This window comes from Manis javanica, chromosome 11, assembly GCF_040802235.1.
Source record: "Manis javanica isolate MJ-LG chromosome 11, MJ_LKY, whole genome shotgun sequence".
Lineage (NCBI taxonomy): Eukaryota > Metazoa > Chordata > Mammalia > Pholidota > Manidae > Manis > Manis javanica.
Window position 1 is genome coordinate 37,933,935 of NC_133166.1, and position 16,604 is coordinate 37,950,538.

General features: G+C 50.4%; 2 protein-coding genes across 2 annotated transcripts in view; one reads left to right on the top strand and one right to left on the bottom strand.

The window, feature by feature from the left end:
* The window catches only part of KCNC1 (potassium voltage-gated channel subfamily C member 1), a 43,647-nt gene extending 38,955 nt beyond the window's left edge, over window positions 1-4,692 (top strand). Inside the window, exons 3-4 of the mRNA XM_017672672.3 lie at window positions 1,124-1,312; window positions 3,328-4,692. Coding sequence (XP_017528161.1) covers window positions 1,124-1,312; window positions 3,328-3,392 — 254 coding nt within the window. The 3' untranslated portion in view covers window positions 3,393-4,692. The remainder of the gene's footprint in view (window positions 1-1,123; window positions 1,313-3,327) is intronic.
* A 4,889-nt stretch (window positions 4,693-9,581) lies between these two features.
* SERGEF (secretion regulating guanine nucleotide exchange factor) overlaps window positions 9,582-16,604 on the bottom strand; it is a 234,901-nt gene continuing 227,878 nt past the window's right edge. Inside the window, 2 exon segments of the mRNA XM_017672684.3 lie at window positions 9,582-9,652; window positions 9,655-9,912. Of these exon segments, the coding sequence (XP_017528173.3) occupies window positions 9,603-9,652; window positions 9,655-9,912 (308 nt within the window). The 3' untranslated portion in view covers window positions 9,582-9,602.

Below are 16,604 nucleotides of genomic sequence, written 5' to 3' on the forward strand. Positions count from 1 at the left end.
GGTGGTGGGCAGAGGTTGGACAGATCTACCTCTCCCGGCTCCTGAGGCTTCCATGCCTCTGCTCCTGACTCGGGAGAGGGAGAGCTCCTTGCTGTGGCCGCTCTTTGCCTCCCACCAAATGTGCCCCCAAACCTCCTCCCAAGTTCCTTCTCAGGCTACTGCAGAAGCCGAGGTTCGTCTTTCCCCACCTGAGTCCATCCGCCGCTGTTGTCTTTACACATCCATTTGCTCTGCTTTGCTGGATGCTGCCGAGAGGAGACCGAGGAGCAGGAGCCCCCTCCCAAGTCATGGCCGGCTGTCATTGCCTCATGCATACATCCCTGTCGTGCCCGCGCAAGCTGACCAGGCCTGCTCGGACAGAGCAGGATGGTGGATCCTGGACTGAGCTGTGTGGGCATCAGAGCAGATTGACTCTGTGGGGGATGGAGCAGACCGAGTGGTTGAACTGGTTGTGTATGGGACAGAGAAGCCTGTGTGAGCAGGCCTAGTCTGCACTGGGGGTGGGGCATACTCAGCAGCCAGATTGGATCCATACGGGGTGGGGGGGTGTGGAGACAGGCTGAGTGATCAGACAGGGTATGTGCAGGGGACACTGGGAAGTGAGTGATCAGATGGGGTCCAAACGGGGAATGGAGTGGAGTTGATCAGTGGGGTCTCAATGGGGCTAGAGAAGCGCCGGCTGGATGTGGATGGGCAGCAGCCAGGCTCTGGTCAGCAGCAGAGGGTCCAAAAGACCACCTCTCTGGACTGGAGTGTTTCTGCATGTCTGTCTGTCTTCTCCCTGAGCTCTGTGTCTGGTCCCCTACCCATGACTGCATCCACTTCATCCTGTCTCATTGGCCCCACCTTGGGCCCCAGGCTGGCCCCAATACCACGCTTACTGGGCCCATCACCAACTCATCTTTTTGCAAACTTTGAGCAAACCCAGGAGCCCTTCTTCCCAGTTCTGTGGGCAGTCCATAGGCTGTCTGAATGAGCTGGGGACTTCCAGCTTCCTGCCTCCCCGTAGCCCTTTTCTGTCCTCAGGGACAGGCTGCCCTATGCCAATGCCCCCCTCTGGCCTGTTCCCCCCACCACTAAACAGTTTTCAGTGTCTCAATAGCTTCTGCTTATATGTTTGAAGATTCCAAACTGAATGGGGAGGTGGCGAAGGCCGCGCTGGCGAACGAAGACTGCCCCCACATAGACCAGGCCCTCACTCCTGATGAGGGCCTGCCCTTTACTCGCTCGGGCACCCGCGAGAGATACGGACCCTGCTTCCTCTTATCAACCGGGGAGTACGCGTGCCCGCCTGGTGGAGGAATGAGAAAGGGTATGTAGAGGAGGCTGGGGCACTCTGCATTGGCCGGGCCTGCCTCGCGCTCCTGCAGATGGGTGGGTGGGGTGGCGGGCAAGGGGCACTGAGGGGCAGGCAGGCACACTGAAGGGGGGCAAGGAGTGCAAGGAGCCCCCAGGGTTGGCCCCTGGAGGTCTGAGTCCCTTTCTCCCTAGCAGAATGTCAGGCTGGCAGAGTGCACCTGATGTCCTGGCAGCTGTGGGTTGGTATTGAGCTAAGGAGTAGTAAGGAAGGGGCTTGGGGACAGGCTGGCCAACTATGGGCTGTGGCCTTAAGGCAGGGGTGTATCCAGGGATTTAGGAGGAGCCCTGACTCTTCCAGGCTGCTCTAGCAGATGGCAAGTTAGACCCAGAAGGCAAAGTGATCTCCCCTTCCCACTGGAGGCGGGCAACAGCATGCGCCTGGCCTAGCCAGGACCCTGTGGGCTTGGCCAGCCAAGATCCATGTTCTGGAAGAGGCATTCCTTGAAGAGAATTCCCGGGCCAGTGAAAGGGGAGGCATAAAGAGAGAAGCAGCTCAGGGCCTGAGGGTGAGGCCAGTGTCCTTGCAGAGGTAAGGGGTGTGCCAGTCAGAATATTGCTAGTCACAGATAGAGAACTTGCCACGAGAAGGTGATTAAACAGGACTCTGTGCAGCCCCTTCCATTCCTAGCCATCTACCACCCCAGGTGTGGTCAGCACCCTCTTGAGGCTGAGCCCCATGGTGGCCTCTTCAAGGTCTCCTTGCAACAGACCCTTACTTAGGCTGATTCCTAGGGGAAAAGGCCTTTCTAGAGCTTGAGCATGGGCTGGGGAGAGGCTTGAGGTGGGGGCTCAGAGCACCCTAGCTCCAGGCACTGGCCTGGGCCTGGAAGGTGCAGGAAGCCATCCTCGGCAAAGTGGACTGGCTGGGCAGCTCGTGCATGTCTGGGAGCACCTCACATGCTCACACAGCATGCATGCTGACTGGGGTGAGCAGGTTGGGCCAGAGGGATAGTTGATTTTATTAGAGCAACAGCTGGTATAGCCTGTGGCCATTTACAGCTGCTTTAGTACTTGAAGTGGTTCAACAACATACAAGAAGAAAACAGAATTCAAACTACAGGGCAAACCCAGAAGAAGAGAGGCAGCCTACACTGAGACAGGGAAGGTCCTCTGGTCACTGGTGCTTAGTGTGCCCACCTGATCCAGGCTGGCCCCTGCTTCTTTGCCCTGCCTGGAGGTCCCTGGGACCCCAGTGCGGCATACCGCTCCCTGCATGGTGCTGCATGGTGGAGGGCTGCCAGCCTGGGGGCCGGCCCCATCCTTGGTCCCTTCAATGACAGGCCTGATACTCCCCTCTGCAGCTGGCTTCTTCCTGGGTGGAGGCTCTAGAATGCCAGGAGCAGCAGCAGCCCAGGGGAGTGAGGAGGAAGGCAGGTAGAACATTGCCGATGGCTGTGCTCTGCCTGGTAGTCTCATGGGCTGCCTGTCTCCTCCATTTTAAATGTTGGCTCAATCTGTGTGGCCTAAAAGAACAGACAGGAGAGCCCCTTTCTGTGTTTCCAGAAGCCCAGAGAGCATGGGACAGAAGAAGCCCCATCTCCTTGTAGTGGCCAGGGACTCGGCGGCAACCACTGTTCACTGCCTGCCCACTCCCAACCCCACAGAGGCATGGGCACCAGAGTCTTGGGGGGCACCAGGGGTGAAGTGTCCCTACCCACATCCACTTGGCCCTGCTCCCATGGAGTCATGACAGCCGCCAAGGACTTGCTTTTCTCAGGATAATTTCAGGCCATAAGCTATGTGCAGAGTAGGAGAGTTAGGGACCCAACCCGTCCCCTAGGAGGGAGAGAAAGAGGCGTGCTGGGCTGGCTCACTGCATGGGAAAACCAAGCCAGCTGGAGAAGAATCTGCCTGCCTCTGCATGTGGCTGTTCTGTCTTTCCTCCTCCTTCCTTAAAAACTAAGTACCAAGCGGGATGGGAAAGCCAAGAAGAGAAGCTCAAGTGTTAATTGTATTCTTTACATACAGATCTTTGCAAAGAAAGCCCTGTCATTGCTAAATATATGCCGACAGAGGCTGTGAGAGTGACTTGACCAGGCGGCTTGGCCGAGGACACTGGTGGCTATTAAGCATCTGGGTGGACCTGCAGCCCCTCCTCACCCTCGGACAGAGTAAATTCACGCCATGCAGGTTTGCCGGACGAGTCCGAGTGGCCCAGGCATTGTACTAGGACGGACGTAGCTTTTCTACGGCCAAATGGTAACTGACCGTAGAGGATTTCTTTTCCTTCTTTTCATTTTTGAAGTTTTATTTTACTTGGGGAGCGGGTGGAAGGGTTCTGTAGCATGACTTGCATGAAGTTAAACAGAAAACCCAGCAAACCAAACCCACCAGCCCCCGCAGCTGTAATGATTACCTTCAACCACAGCAACAACAGAAAGAGAAAAGCAGAAGTCCTCTATTTTCTTTCAAAGCTCTTTACTTTTACACACGTTGTTGGAGCCAAACTGTAATGGCGTTTGGTAGAAAACATGTTTCTGAGGGAGGGGGGAGGCATGGGATGGGGATGGATTGCTTCCCTTTTTGTACACAAGCTCGAGAGGAAAGGTTCTGGAAAGGGCAGCCGGTCAGCCATCGGTCACATTGACCTCACCTTCATGGTTCATGTCTCCCGCGGAAACTGAGAACTTGGCTCCAAGTAGAACTGTGGAAACCCGCACTGCCGCCTTCCTCCGCTCTGTCTGGCCTGCTTGTGACCCAGTGGACGTCTCCCCAAGACCCCTGACAGCGGCTAGTCTAGGTTGATTCTATCATCTCCTTGGTGTGTAGATCCAGCGTGACCAACTTTCATTACAAATTGTTCATAGTAAATATTCAACACTGTGTGGATTTTCCAAGTATTACTTTAGAGCACTGAAAGATCGGGACCACGGGAGGGATGGCCTTCCTCCACCTTTATTAAGGCACAACCCGGCCTTGTATGCAATTTAGTACTTCAGAGTAAACAACTGCATGCCCAATGTTATGCAAAGCGATTCCAGCATGAAATAAATTTTGTATCATGGTTTCTGTATAGTCTTAAACAGATTTGTTTTCCTGAAGGAGGTTTGCAGAGACCCACTTCTGCATCTTGAATAAATATAGTATTTTCCTAACTAAAACAGAGGACAATAGCTTGACTTGGTCTGATTCTAAAATTAGTGGAGGGGTGGGGGTGGGGAAGGATGATATTTTTGAAAAACACATGCTTGAGTTGAAAAAAAAATGCAACATCTCGAGCTTCAACTGCAGCTCGCAACATTTCCTGGAAAGAGAGCAACGCTGCTTTAGCTCAACACCCTTCCCTCCCTGGGCCCTGGCCCTCAATAATAAAAAGCTGATTTTTGACATGAAGCACGGATTTGGGTTTTTATTGTCTCGGGCAGTGTCGCAGTTTGGTTCTGGGCCTGCAACCAGGCTAGCTGTGGCTGGACTGGGGAAAGCCCGAGTACTGGCCCCTCCGGTCTCAAGGGTCTAGCCAAGGTCTTCCTCACACTGGGGAAAGCCAGGCCCTAAGGAACAAGTTGCCCTCTACATCCACTTAGCAGCTTCTGCCAGGGCTGGGGAGGAAGGTAGGCCTCAGAATGGGCAAGGCACCTGCAGACCTTACCCTTAGAAGAGCACATCCTCTAGGGGGTTCACCGACACTGAAACTTCTGTGTGAGTCATACCATATTGACAACTCTGGATCTGGCCATGTCAGAACTCCCAGCTCCTGTGCAGACCATAGTCGCTTCCCTTCTAGGGCCATTCTTGAATCTGAGTAGTGGCAAGGAGCAAGGGTCTGACCGGCCTGGGGACCTGACCCAACTGCCACCTGGAGGGCTGCCTTATTGCAGACACCTCTCTCAGCCTGGAGGTATCTTGGAAGGGGTAAAGGGGTCTTGATTTGCTTGAACTTTCAGTTGTTTTTCATGGAGAGCAGAGTGGGGATCTTTTCTTATCCATTAGAGAACTCAGGAATGTTCAGGTGGAAAAATCCCTAATGGTCACAGCAGTCAACCTCTGAGCATTTTACAGATGAAAACCTGAGGTCCACAGAGAGGAGTGATCTGCCCAGGGCCACAGTCCTGTGGGTGTCAGTCTCCCCTTGATTTCAGCTCCCCAGCATTGCCTGAGTCAGCAATCAGAAAGTGGGTGGGATGCTGAAGGTAGGTGTCGAATTCTCATCTGACAGTTTCTTGTGCCCTCTGAGCAGTTGCCTCAACTTCTGCTCTGTGCAGTCCAGGAGCCAAGAGCCAGAGGTCAGTGGAGCAGTGAGTAGAGTAAGACCTCTGCCCAGGGGTTATGCAGCCAAAGGGCTGCCAGATCCATGTATGTGTGTTCCAGCCATTCCGAAGTGTCAGGGCATGGAAGCCAAGTGGCCGAGCAGCTGTAGGGAGAGTAATGTTCACTTACCTGGATCCGCCCTGGAGGAAGTGTCTCTGGGGAACTCAGGTGAGAATATGAATTGGGAATAAGGGTTTTCAGGGACACAGTAGCTAATAGGAAAGGAGATTAACATATAGTGAACATCTGCTATGTGTGGGGCACCTGAGAAACGTTATCTAATGATAGCCCACAATAATTCAACATGCACATCTTAGAGGCAAGAGAGCAGGTGCAAAGAAGTAAAAGTAACTGGCCCAAAGTCACAGTCAATGAGTGAAGCCAAGATTTTAACCAGGTGGTCTGAATCCAGAGCTCAGGTGAAACTTTCTTGCTAACTGAGGCCTTCTTGGGGCTGGAGTGGATTGATAGGAACATAAGAGTTTCTGGTCCTGAATCCCAGGACCCTCAGGACCTGGACTCCTGCCATCCTTCAGAAAGTGCCATGGGTATGACAACAGGGGCCACTTTATAGGCTGCTCCAAGACTTCAACATACACATCTGACCACCTCACTCTCCTGCTTGAACACCTGGTTGCTTTAAGAATGAAGCTGAAGCTGTTTAAATGGGCCAGCAAGGCCCACCAGCCTCCCCTCTCCCATGTCAGCTGTGTTCCAGTCACTGCAGTTCTGAACCTGTAGCAGCCGCACATGTGCACCTTAGCACCTGGAACTCCTGCCCTCCGACACTCTCACAATTTCCCAGCCAACCTGCTAACTCCAACGTCAATTTATCATTACGTCACTTCACTTGGAAGTGGCGGCTGTCTGGGGGCATGGTAAAGGGCTTTCTTTACTCCTTGCCTTAGGCCTGGATTCACTGTTCCCAACCAGTCTCATTTAATTGGTCTGATAGTCCTCTGGGACCAAAGGTGGTGAGGATGTCAAGGGAAGCAGGAATGTCTGCGGTCAGGATAGGGCGGGAGGGGTGGTAGGCCAGGATCCCACTAAACGTCCCCCTGACACCTGGCCATAAATAATCCCCACAGAGGCAAGGCCCGGGACGTGTGAGCATGCATTGGGCCTCACTCCCTGCTTCTTTCCCTTTCCTCCTCACTCGGATGAATATGAAGGCTCATTCACTTGGTCTATCAGAAAAAAAAAGACATTTTTTAAAATGAGTGGGTATTTTCTCAAGTTGGAGCCTATGGCTCATTAGCTACCCAGGAAATTGACTGTCAAATGGTTATGATATCCACAGTGTAGTTATCAAACATTTATCAGAGATTAAAGAGGAGGATGGGTGGGGGTGAGCGGATCAGGGAAGGCCTTCATTTAACCTCCCCAACCCATGGTGTTGTACATGGGTTGTACCCCAACCCAAGGGTGTACTGACCAGTTCGGTCATTAACATTTATTGGGCAATTCCTCAGTACCTGCACCTGGCTTGGTGAAGGGGGTCCAGATGCGACCAATATAATCCCTTGCTGTCCAAGAGTTCAGGGTCTATTAGGAGTGAGGGACTTGGAGATCTACAAATCTGAGAATGACCAATAGGGACCAAAGGGTCCCCCACAAAAACCTAGGAGACACTGTCAACAGTCCCTCACCTCCCCCTGGAGCTTTCAGGCACTTGTAAGTTCCAGCTGCTGAACTGACTTAGAGAACGGCCATGTTCTGTTGTCAGGAAAGGTGAAATGCAGGAACTTGAGGTGACAAGATGGTCTGTGGTGTCTTCTAGTGCCAAGAGCCATCACTCTCCCATGCAGGGATTATCTGAGTCCTGCATGCTTCCCAGAAGGGTCTGAGTCAGGTTCTGAGCAAGGGGTTGAAGCTTAGGGCTGACAGACCACCTGGCCCTGGTCCGGCTCTGAGGGAGCCCTGGGACACTTCCTTCTTTTGCCCACAAGGAGGCCTCAGCAGAGGCGCAAGGGCTCAGCAGCAGAGCACTTGGGATTTGGGTTTCTTCCAGCAGGTGCTCAAAGAGGGAGGAGGGAAGGCTGTTCTGCCGTGCGTGCGGTGAGAGTGTGTTGGTTCCTCGTGAGTGGAAACTGTCTAAAAGGAATGGGCCTTGGTACTACCCCGTGTGGGACGGCCTTCTGGCCTGTGTCTGATGCACACACCCCAGCCTGTAGGACAATGGGTGGTGGCCAGGAACGTGGGCTTTCTCCAGCATGGGGTCTCTCTGGGCAGTCCACCTGCTCCATTTCTGAGGACTTGGCAAGACCAGTTAAGAGTGTCTAGAGATGTTCTTCCTATTTCAGAAATGCTTAGAGACGGTACAGGCCCCTGCTGGTTCTGTGAGGTAAGGGACCAAGGGTTTTGCTGGCCAGGGCAGCAATGTTTCTAGGTACAATATTGGGAGCAGAACTCCATGCACTGGTGTTCCACGTCAGATGAAGGCTGTTGTAGTCTCTAGGTCCAGGCCTGGGGAGCTCAGGATTGTTCTCATACCTACTCTCCTGAGCTGAACCCACTCCAGGTCCCAGGGCCACTCCTTATCTGCCCCCCTGTCTTGCTCAAGGCCCTCGATGGGTCACCTGGGACTCTGGGACAGAAGTGAGATATATGGCTTTGAGATGTCCCTTCCCCCATTAGTCCTCTGTTTTCCCACATGAACAATGAAAATGTTGGATAAAATCAGTGGTTTTCAAACTTTCTCAAGGTCTCCTTGTCAGGTGAAATCTGATATGAAGCCCAATATATAATATAGATTAAAATAGAGCTACTGTGAATAAGGTAAAGGCTGGGGGTCTGGACCTCTATGTGGCTTTCCTTTCCCCATAGCCCACAAGGGGGCCACTGAGTTCCCAAGACACCACTAGGGCTCTAATGAACGCATTGCAAAGGCCACGAAGCTAGGAGGTCAATACAGATTCTCCAGCTGTGACGCCTGGGGTTTTGTCACTTAAGCCATGGCACCTCACAGACCCAAACCCTCTCCTGAGTCACGAAGACAAGGCAGTATGGCAGAGGCCACAGACCTGGCTGGCCAGCTGGTGACATTGCCACAGTCCCCTGAGGAAAGCCACTTTCTGAGGCCCTCTGTCCAAAGGCCTGCTGCCAGTCACAGCAGAGAGATGCCCTGTCTCCCAGAGCCATAGCTGCCACCCGGGGAAGCCTGGAGTCTGGGTCTGCCTGTTCCCCATTTTACCTGAGGTCCCTTCTGCTGCAGCAGCTTGGAGAACTGGGGGTGGATGTCAGGGGCTAGGGTCTTGATGTTGTGATCCCTGCAGACGCCCCTTCACATGCTGTGGCCTCACCTAAAACTAAACAGCTTGGCAAGTGCAGTCACACCCCCTAGCTCCCAGGTCCTGCCTGGCTCACAGGAAGAAATCAATATTCTGAGAGTTTCACTGGTTCTAGATTCCTTTGTCCCAGGGGTCTCATCTGCTGGGTCTTCCCAGAAGTCTTTTCTCTTCCTCCACTTACTCATCTCCATTTCCTTCCACCCCCACCCCAGGGCCTTCTCCCTTGGTCCTAGTCACCAGCTCCTTCCTGTCCAGATGTCCAGCCATCTGACTTGGGTACCTTGATATCCTTGAACCAGCAAACTACACGCCCTGAGAATAAAACCCCAGGAGAGGCTTGTGGCTGCCCTAAGCATGGCCTAGGGATACTTTGTTGTGCTAAAAGTGACCAAATGGTCACGGGGGCTGGGGCTGGGCTTTCTGCCCCTGCCAGGGAGAGACAGGCTGGAGTCTGCCTGTTGTTTTCCAGGTCCAGTTTAAATGTCTTTTAGAGGCCAGATTCCCTGGCCACCCAACCCAACTTAGATCCCTGTCATTGCTCCGTCTCTCCCCTCATGGGGGGCGTCGCTCTCCCCTGAGGAGGACAGGACATCTGCCGCCTCCCACCCGTATCGCCCGACCGCAGCGCCCCTGAGCCCTTCTGAGGCCTGCCGCACAGCTGACAAAGCAGTTCTCTGGGAACACTTGGTGGGAGAAGCCATTTTATTAAAGGGTTTCTGTCACAAGCCCTCCATTTCTGGGCCTGTCAGACTGGTTTCTGGTTGTCTTTCCTTCCAGTTCCTCTCTTTGTCCACGGCTTCCTGCGAGTCCGCATCCTCGGGGGCATCGGGGGACGGGCCAGTGCAGGGGGGGGCTGGTAGCTGGCAGAGGGCCAGGGAGTGGCCCGCCCCACAGCCCACGAGGAGGGCAGGTGACGACCGCAGCGCCTGCACAGGCCTCGGGGCCCAGACGTCGGCTCCGGCGCCGTCCCCGCACATGCCGTGCTCGTTCCAGCCCCAGCAGCAGCATGCTCCGCCTGTGGGGGAAACAGGGACTGCTGGGCACACAGTCGGGAACGGGGCCGAGACACCCCACCCCGGCGCGGGCTGCCCCCACGAGCCGCGGTTACGCGGGAGGACACCAAGGACCGGGCCCCGCAGCGGCATGCTCACTCTCCCTGCCCTCAGAGTCTGCTCTCTTCTCAGGCTTCCCACCGACCTACAACTGTTCCTGCTTCAAACCGGGCTCTCCTCCTTAGCCCTTCCCTCACTGTCACCCACCCCCCTCCCCCCAACTCTGCCTCTTGGGAACCCCAGGCCCATCCACATCTCTCTGTCTCCACGGCCATCACCCTGGTCCTGACACCATCTTCTTTCATCTGGGCCACTCCAATAGCCGACTAGCTAACTGGGCTGCTCACTGTCCACTCCAGTCTTCAAAGAGTATCAACATGATCTGCAAATTCAATCACGTTGCTCCCCTGTAAAACCCTTCAGTGACTTCCCACCGCCTTCGGAGGCCTTTCCCTGGCCTCTGAGGCCCTGAGTGATCTGGCTCCTGACTATCTAGCTGGCCTTCCTTGCACAACTCTCCCCACTGACCCCACTGCATCCCAGAAACCCCTGCCTTCTTTCAGTTCCTTAAATATGCCCTGGGGAGCCTTCCTTTTTCTCAAAGTCCTCTCTTTACAGGTCTCTGTGCCTCCTCATCCTTTAGATTAATTTTTAAGTTTAGATGTCGCTCAGAGACCAATTCCCCAGCCACCCAATCCAACTTAGATCTTGTCATTGCCTTTGTACTTTGCCCACATGGGAGACTTCACACTTGGCAGTGGACAGATGACTTGCACACAGCGTTCACTATCCCTGCTCACTGGCCGACCCGCTCTACGGACAGGGAAGGACATGTATGCCTGTTCACTGCCCTGTCTCTAGCATGGTGTCTGATACACAGCTGCTGCTCAGTACGGGCTGCTGGCTGCATTAAAAGATGGAATGAACTCAGAGTCACACAGCCAGCCTCCAAGCCAGCATTCAAGCACAGGTCTCTCTGAAGTCCGTGACAATCTCACACCATCACAGCACCTGCTCCTAGGTTTTGGCGCCTTTCCTACCATCTATCTAAACTCACATTTTTCTGTAGTTGTTTTAAACCTTTTTCTTCTGGTTATAAAAGTAATACATCTTCATGGCAAAAAAGGAAAAAATGGAAAATATGGATGAATATAAAGGAAAGCAGACTTCTAGAATCTTGCCCACTACCATGAATATTTTAGGTATTTTCGATACCTCTTTCAAACCTTTGTAAATACTTGTGTATATTTCATCTAGATTTTATCCCTTAACATTATAACACAAACATTTCTCCATAGGATTGCATGTTAGAAAAATTAATTGAAAACAATTCGAAATTTTGAAATAGCTCAATATGCAGAAAGATACAAAAAGTAATTTAAAAGAAAGGCACATATCCCTATCTGGATTTACAACATTAATTAACATTTTGCCACAGTTGCTTCAAAATTTCCCTTTAAAAAGAAATTAATCAATTATAAATATAGTTTAAGCCCCACCTCCCACCAATTCCTTCCTTCCTGGAAGTAACCACTATTTTGAAGTTGTACATTTGCATGCTTGTTTTACATTTTTCTACATATATGGGTCCTTAAATGGTGTGTGATATTTTCAGTTTGTTTTACAGGTTCATATAAATAGTATCATTCAAATATGTATTTTTTTTACCACTTGCTTTTTAATTCAGCATTGTTTTTGAAATTCATCTGATGAGCTGTTACTGATGTGGCTCATTTATTTTAACTGTGCATATTATCCCACTATGTATGAATCTTATTTTACTTATCCATTTCCCATCCTGTGGACAATTCTTTAATGAGAACAGTTGTTGCTATATTATTATACAAAATAACATATAATATACAATATTATACAACAATAATACTAATACTGTTGATATCATAAACAGCACTGCAACATGGCTTGAACATTGTTCCTTGTACAAATCAGTGTTTGTGCAGGGCTGACCCCTAGAAACATGAATGCAGTGGAAAGCATGTTTAAATTTACTAGGTGTGGCCCAAGAGCTCTCCACAGTGGCAGCAGTCATTTCTAGTCTCATGGACATGAATTTGTTTCCCTCTACCTTTTGCTATTTGACTCTTACTATTCTGATAAGTACACTTAATGAATCTGTATTTCCCTGACTACTAGTGAAATGAGGCATCACTTTATGTTTATTAGTTCTCAATTGCCTCTTCTATGAATTGCCTATATATAGTTGTTGCCTGTTTTGTTCTTTGGTTGTTTGCCTTTTTCTTCCTGATTTGTAAGTTTTCTTTCTGTATTCTTTTGTTCATATAATTCTTTGTTGTTATATGCATTGCAAGTGTCTTCTCCCAGAACTCTGTGGTGTGTCTTCACTTTATATTTTGTTATATAAATCTATTTTTTTTTAACTGCCTAATTGCCCATATGGAGATCAAACCATTTCCTTAACCTGTATCCTGTTATGAGATATAGGTTGTTTCTCATTTTTCATTATCTTGTAACATTCCTATGAACACTTCATGAATCTGTCTCTCTCTAATTATTTTCTCAGATTCTTAGAAAGGAAATTCCTGGTCAAATGGTATAGACATTTATGAGTCTCCTAAGGTTTGTTTTGAGTACTGCTAGAATACTTTTTAGAAAGGCCATTTGAATGTAACTACAGCAATCTGTGAGAGTCTGTTTCACTCCAACGTTGCTAGTACTTATTAGTTACATAATATTTAAAAACCTTTTCTGATTGGAAGACAAAAAATTGTATCTCTTTGTTTTTATTTGTGTTTTTTGATTATCTGAAATTGGAAAACAAATCTTATGTTTCTCATATAGTTTGCATTTCCTTTTGTGTATTGTCTGCACCCTATCTTCTTCCTATTTTGTATAGAAGAGTTTAAGTGCTCAGACCCAAGAGCCAGATGGCCTGGGTTCAAATCCCAGCTCCATGTATTAGCTGAGTGACCTTGGGCAAATCATGGGGCCTCTCTGTGCCTCAGTTCCTTCATCTGTTAAGTGGGGATAATAGTACCCTTATCATAAAGTTGTTTACAAGGATTAAATAAGAATGTATAAAATAGTTAGAATGGTGCCTAGCACTTAGTTCTATATAAATATTTCCAACCAATGTTATCGATGAAGAGCCTTGTTTGAAAACTTTTATTATTAAGAATATTAATTTTTTTCCTGCCATATATGGAATAAATTTTTTTTTCTCAGTTTAACTTAAATTGTATTTGGGGTCTTGATGTAAAACATAAGCTTTGTGGTTCTATGTAGCAAAATCTATTGGTCTCTCATACTTTCACTGCCTGTAAGAATTGAAAACCTACCCCTATCCAGGTCACAAAATATTTCTTTCTCATTTTTCAATGATTTGAATTTTTAATCTTTACATTTCACTCCATATCTACTGAAAATCTGTCTTGCGGAGACAGGGAAGGCTGGCCGGCCCAGGATTATCCTTCCCATTCCTCTTCCCTCAGAGGAAGGCAATCACTGGCCAAAAGCCTGGGCTTGGGGAAACACAGATGTCTGCCTCTTTGGCCCACAAGTGAGGAAATACACACAGAGAGGATGAACTCGGCTGTAGCTCCTACGGTTAAGCAGGAGCATCAGCCAGGCTGATCTGAGCCATGAGTGGGGGAGTGGAAGAGGCTCGGTACCTTTGGGGCTAATGTGGCACCTGGTGTAGGCTTTGTGCCCAGCCCTGGGGAGCAGCACCAGCTGACAGTCAGCAGGAATGGGGTTGGGAGGAAGGCAGAGCTGACCTAGCAGCAGGACGTGGCCCAATGGGCAGCTGGCAGGTGCCTCTCCTCCTGCCAAAGGAAACACGCTCTGAGGAGGCCGTGCTCCGGGCTGGGGTAGCCAGAGGCCCTGTGCCAGGACTTTCATGCCCACTGGGTTGAGAAGCCTGGTGAAGGGCCAGAAATGTCTTTCCCAAACACTTCCAAAGAAGCTTACTTGGGGTTAGGTTCTTTACAGTCTTTATCTCATTTCATTCCAACACCCCTGTGAGGCAGCCATGTTTTGTAAATTATTCTCATTTCACAGCTGAGGAAACAGAGACTCTCGAACCCACGTGGTGTGGCTCCAGAATCTGTACTGACTCTGCATATTACATAAAAGAGCTTATCAAATTTATTCTATGAAGGCAGACAGTAAATATTTCAGGCTTGAGGGCCTCATTCAGTCTCTGTCACATGTTCTTCTTTATTATAACCCTTTAAAAATCATTCTTGGCTCACAGTGCCATACAAACAGGCCATGGGTCATATTTGGCCTGTGAGCTGTACTTGGCTGGCCCCTAGCATATATAGAATACATACTATTTACTATGGACTGTGCTCTGCTGTCCTGGGTTCCACACTAGTTAACACTGGTGTGCTGATGGTACTTCTGTCCCTACCCACCCCACAGTGTTGCCAGGGGGAGGAGTACATGAGCCCTGGCATAGTGCCTGGCACATGGTGACAGATCACACCCACATGTGTGGCAGACCAGCAGAGGGGAGGAGAAGGCACGGAAGGCCTGCCAGTGGCAAACAGCGCAGAGGAGAGAGAGGGGCACCAGCAGATGGGAAGGCCTAGTGGGGGAATGACAAGACGTCTGGGGTCCCTGAACACTTTAAGCAAACCTCCTATAGAAAAACCAAGCTGCTGGACTTGGAAAGTGCAAGGTGGGCTCTTCCCTTAACAGAGGGACTCACAGCATGCCATCTTCAAGTACGAACAATTCCAGCCTTTTAGGTCTCACACCTCTCAGCCTCACTTAGGACCACCTTTGCAGGGGCCCAGTGAAGATGGGAAGGCCCCTGGACTCAGCATGATGTTACGATGCAGGTTGCTCTCCTGCAGAAGTGATAGGAAGGGAAACAGCCTATGGTTAAGCTTCTCCCTAGGCTGAGTGGACTATGGGACACCCAGTTTTCCAAACAGGCAAGTTACAGGACAATTTCTGGTTTTACAGAGGGCCCTCTCTGCAGTGTGCCTGGCACTTGCCGGATCCTTGAGGACACTGAAATCTCACCTGATTGATCCAGATCTGCTTTATGGCCCTGGGGTACACAGCTGAGCCTCGGGTGAAGTGCTCATAGTTACACAGGGATTCCCTCGCCTCTCAGAGTTCAGCTCAATGGAGTTGGCCTGATCCAGGCTGTGACAAGTGATGGAGCTCACAGCCTGCCACACTTGCGTCAGCCTAAGAGCCCTGCAGGCATGGAACTGCAGAACTGGCAGGGTCCCTGGCACATCCCGAACACAACACCCAAATCTGCTCAGGCCTTGTGGCACCTGCCTGAGCTTCTTGGCAACTGAAGTCCTTGCAGGGCCTTATGGTGCTGGGACTACAGCCCATTGCTAGGGAGGGAGAAGCATTTCTGTTGGCGGGCCTTGCCTGGGAGGGGCATACACCTGAGTGTGTGTGGTAGAGCTTTCTGGTTGTCCCAGAATCACAGAATAATGACTACACTTGTCAACCTCTCATGCAGCTGGGTGCGGCCAGTGAGATGCAAGCTAAAATGCTCTGTGATAGCTTATGGGTCCCTGCCTTCAAAGACAGACTGCATGCACTCCTATGCCCCTTCTTCCATCTTATCACTAGGAATGTGGCTGTAATGGCTGGAGCTCTAACTACCACCTCATAACATGAGGATTAGGGCTACAACCTAAGGATGGTGCTTCCCAGTTTAATACAAACATCATCTTAATTTTCACAGCAACTGCCTGAGCTGTTAGGACCTCCATTTTACAGGTGAGAGAGGTGAAACAGCTTGTCCATGGTCACACAGCTACTCTAGTCAGGCCTGGAATCCATGACTCCCAAGTCAAGGGCTCCTTCACTAGTTCCAACCAATGTGAAAATGGTAATAAAATCACTGCATACTTAGTATATGCCAGGTCTTGTGATAAGCATTTTGTAAGTATTAATTCACTGAATCCACACAATAAGCCTGTGAGGTACAATCTAACATTATACCCACTTTCCAGAGAGGTGGTAGGTACTGGACAAGGTAACATAGCTGGTAAGAAGCACAGCTGGATCAAACCCAGGCAGTGTGACTCCTCTGTTAATATCCTGTTCTCTCTAGTGCAGATTAACGGCCCACCTGTGTGGGGACATGATCAGCAATGGAAGGCAGGAACTGTAGCTGGGGAGAGGAGTGCTCTGCAAAGGGGCAGACACCTCACTGAGTCCTCGTGAGTGCTGGGGCTGAGAGCTGCAGAGGGGCGGAAGGCCCTGTACCCCTGCCCATCGGGTGCAGATGCCAAGAGAAGAGAGGGATGCAGGTGAAAAGTCAGGCAGCTAATGGCTCCCCTGGTCTCCTCCTGTCAAACCTTTCATGAAGACCTAGAACATGAGTAGGGGCTGCTCTTGTGCAATAGCAGATACAGAGAGAGGAGGGGTGAGGGTTGAGTACCCTCACAGAGAGGAAGGTTCTGGATTCAGGAAGCTGTAAATGTCAGTGTGGATGAAGCTGGCCTTGAAATTGGCCAAATTTGGGAAAGACTTCTTCATGTCCAGCCACCCAAGCTCACAGGGATTCCTCCCCTTTCAGCAGTAACTGTGGGATGATCAACAGGGTCCTACCATGATCGAGGAACAGTGAGTGAGGAAAACAGTACTCAGGCCTTCCAAAGCGCTCTGGGTCTGGGGAGCAACTTCAGGACAG